This window comes from Oxyura jamaicensis, unplaced genomic scaffold (genome assembly GCF_011077185.1).
Source record: "Oxyura jamaicensis isolate SHBP4307 breed ruddy duck unplaced genomic scaffold, BPBGC_Ojam_1.0 oxyUn_random_OJ70648, whole genome shotgun sequence".
Lineage (NCBI taxonomy): Eukaryota > Metazoa > Chordata > Aves > Anseriformes > Anatidae > Oxyura > Oxyura jamaicensis.
The window spans coordinates 707-2,930 of NW_023310116.1; the positions used below are offsets into that span (position 1 = coordinate 707).

A 2,224-nucleotide genomic window follows, 5' to 3' on the forward strand; every position below is an offset into this window, starting at 1 on the left:
AGGCCACTACAGCACCCCAAGGACACCCCATAGAGCGCCCTAAGGACGCTGCAGCACCCCAGGGACGCCGGGCACCCCGTGCAGCACCCACGGGTGCTGATCACCCCGTGGGGGTGGGTGGGTGTCTCTCTTGTCCCCCCCGCAGCTGAGCGAGAAGTACGGCCCCGTCTTCTCCCTGCGCTTCGGCTCGCAGCGGGTGGTGGTGGTCTTCGGCTACGAGACGCTGCGGGAGGTGCTGGTGACGCGGGGGGACGAGTTCACCGACCGCGGCCGCTTCCCCCTGGCCGAGAAGGCCAACCAAAACCTGGGGCTCTTCATGAGCAACGGGGCGGCGTGGGCGCAGACGCGCCGCTTCACCCTCGCCACCCTGCGCGATTTCGGCATGGGCAAGCGGGGGCTGGAGGAGCAGGTCCAGGAGGAGACGGTGCTGCTGCTGCAGGAGCTGGCGCGGATCAAAGGTGGGCGCCCGGGGGGCTGGCTCCAGGGGAGGGGGCGCGTGGGTTAGGGGACCCTGGCCCCACGGTGGTCCCCGAACGGCGCAGGGCGGCCCCTGGACCCCAGCATGCTGCTGACGGCCGCCGTGGGCAACGCCATCTGCCGCATCCTCTTCGGCCACCGCTTCGACTACGGGGACGAGCAGTACCTCGAGGTGCTGCGGCGCGTCGCCCAGAATTTCCTCCTGGAGAGCTCTGCCCTGGGGAAGGTGAGGTCTCGGGCCGGGGAAAGGGGGGGGGGGGCCAAGGGAAACCCCCCCCCCCCCCCCCCCCCGGGGACCACCGCCTGGCTTCTCCTTGCAGCTCTACAACATCCTGCCCGGCCTCCTGGAGCTCCTGCCCGGCTCCCACTGGACCTTCTTCCACAACACCTTCTTCATCCAGGACTTCTTGACCAGGAAGGTGGAGGAGAACGCGGTCAGCGGCGAGCCCACCACCGCCCCCCACGACTTCGCCGACGCCTTCTTGCGGAAGATGGAGCAGGTAGAGAGGGACGGGCGCGGGGTGAGGGGGTCGCAGGGGCCGAACCCCCCCTTTTTTTTGCCCCCCCCTCTTGTAGGAGAAGGAGAACCCCAAGACGGCCTTCACGCGGGACAACCTGCGGGTGACGGTGTTCGACGTCTTCCTGGCGGGGACGGAGACCACCAGCATGACCCTGCGCTACTGCCTGATGGTGCTGCTCCAGCACCCCGACGTGGCAGGTACGGGGACCCCGGGGACAGCAGGGGGGACTCCGGGAGGTCCCCACCACTCCAACCCCGCCGCGTCCCCTTCCAGAGAAGATCCAGGAGGAGATCGAGCGGGTGATCGGGACGGAGCGGCTGCCGGCGCTGCGGGACCGGGCGGCCATGCCCTACACCGACGCCGTCATCCACGAGGTGCAGCGGTGCCTCGACCTCATCCCCCTCGGCTTCATCCGGACGGTGACGCGCGACACGCCGCTCGGCGGCTTCACCATCCCCAAGGTGCGGGCGCGCCACGGCGAGGAGGGTTGATCGCTCACGTGCTTCAGCGTTGAGCGTTAATTGCATCACGTGCTTAATCACCGATTGCTTGCACGGCTCGTTGTTGGCTATTGCTTGCCCGGCGTGCTTCGTCAACGGTGTTGGTCGTACGGCGTGCTTAAGGGTTGTTGAGTGCGTGATGGTCTTCGTTGGCTGTCAATGGCACGACGGTCTTCGTTGCCTATGGATTGCCCGACGGTCTTCGTTGCTTATTAATTGCACAACAGTCTTTGTTGCTTACTAATTGCACAACGACCTTTGCTGTTTGTTGATTGCATGATGCTCTTTGTTGCTTACTGATTGCACGACGACCTTTGTTGCTTATTGGTTGTGCGGCGGTCTTCGTTGCTTGTCGATTGCACGACGGTCTTCATGGCTTATTGATGGCACGACGGTCTTTGTGCTTGTTGACTGTGTGATGGTCTCCGTTGCTTATTGATTGCCCGACGGTCTTCATTGTTTATTGATTGCCCGACGGTCTTCGTTCCTTATTAATTGCACAACGACCTTTCCTGTTTATTGATTGCACGATGCTCTTCGTTGCTTATTGATTGCACAATGACCTTTGTTGTTTATTGGTTGTGCGGCGGTCCTCATGGCTTATTAATTGCACGACGGTCTTTGTGCTTGTTGATTGTGTGATGGTCTCCGTTGCTTCTAAATTGCACGTCAGTCTTCATTGCTTATTGATTGTGTGATGGTCTTAATTGCTTATTGATTGTGTGA

At 62.1% G+C, this 2,224-nt stretch overlaps 1 protein-coding gene across 1 annotated transcript in view; it reads left to right on the forward strand.

Moving 5' to 3' along the window:
• The window catches only part of LOC118159491 (cytochrome P450 2C11-like), a 2,031-nt gene extending 527 nt beyond the window's left edge, over positions 1 to 1,504 (forward strand). Inside the window, exons 2-6 of the mRNA XM_035314063.1 lie at positions 146 to 458; positions 543 to 703; positions 798 to 977; positions 1,054 to 1,195; positions 1,272 to 1,504. Of these exons, the coding sequence (XP_035169954.1) occupies positions 146 to 458; positions 543 to 703; positions 798 to 977; positions 1,054 to 1,195; positions 1,272 to 1,489 (1,014 nt within the window). The 3' untranslated portion in view covers positions 1,490 to 1,504. The remainder of the gene's footprint in view (positions 1 to 145; positions 459 to 542; positions 704 to 797; positions 978 to 1,053; positions 1,196 to 1,271) is intronic.
• Positions 1,505 to 2,224: the final 720 nt, after the last annotated feature.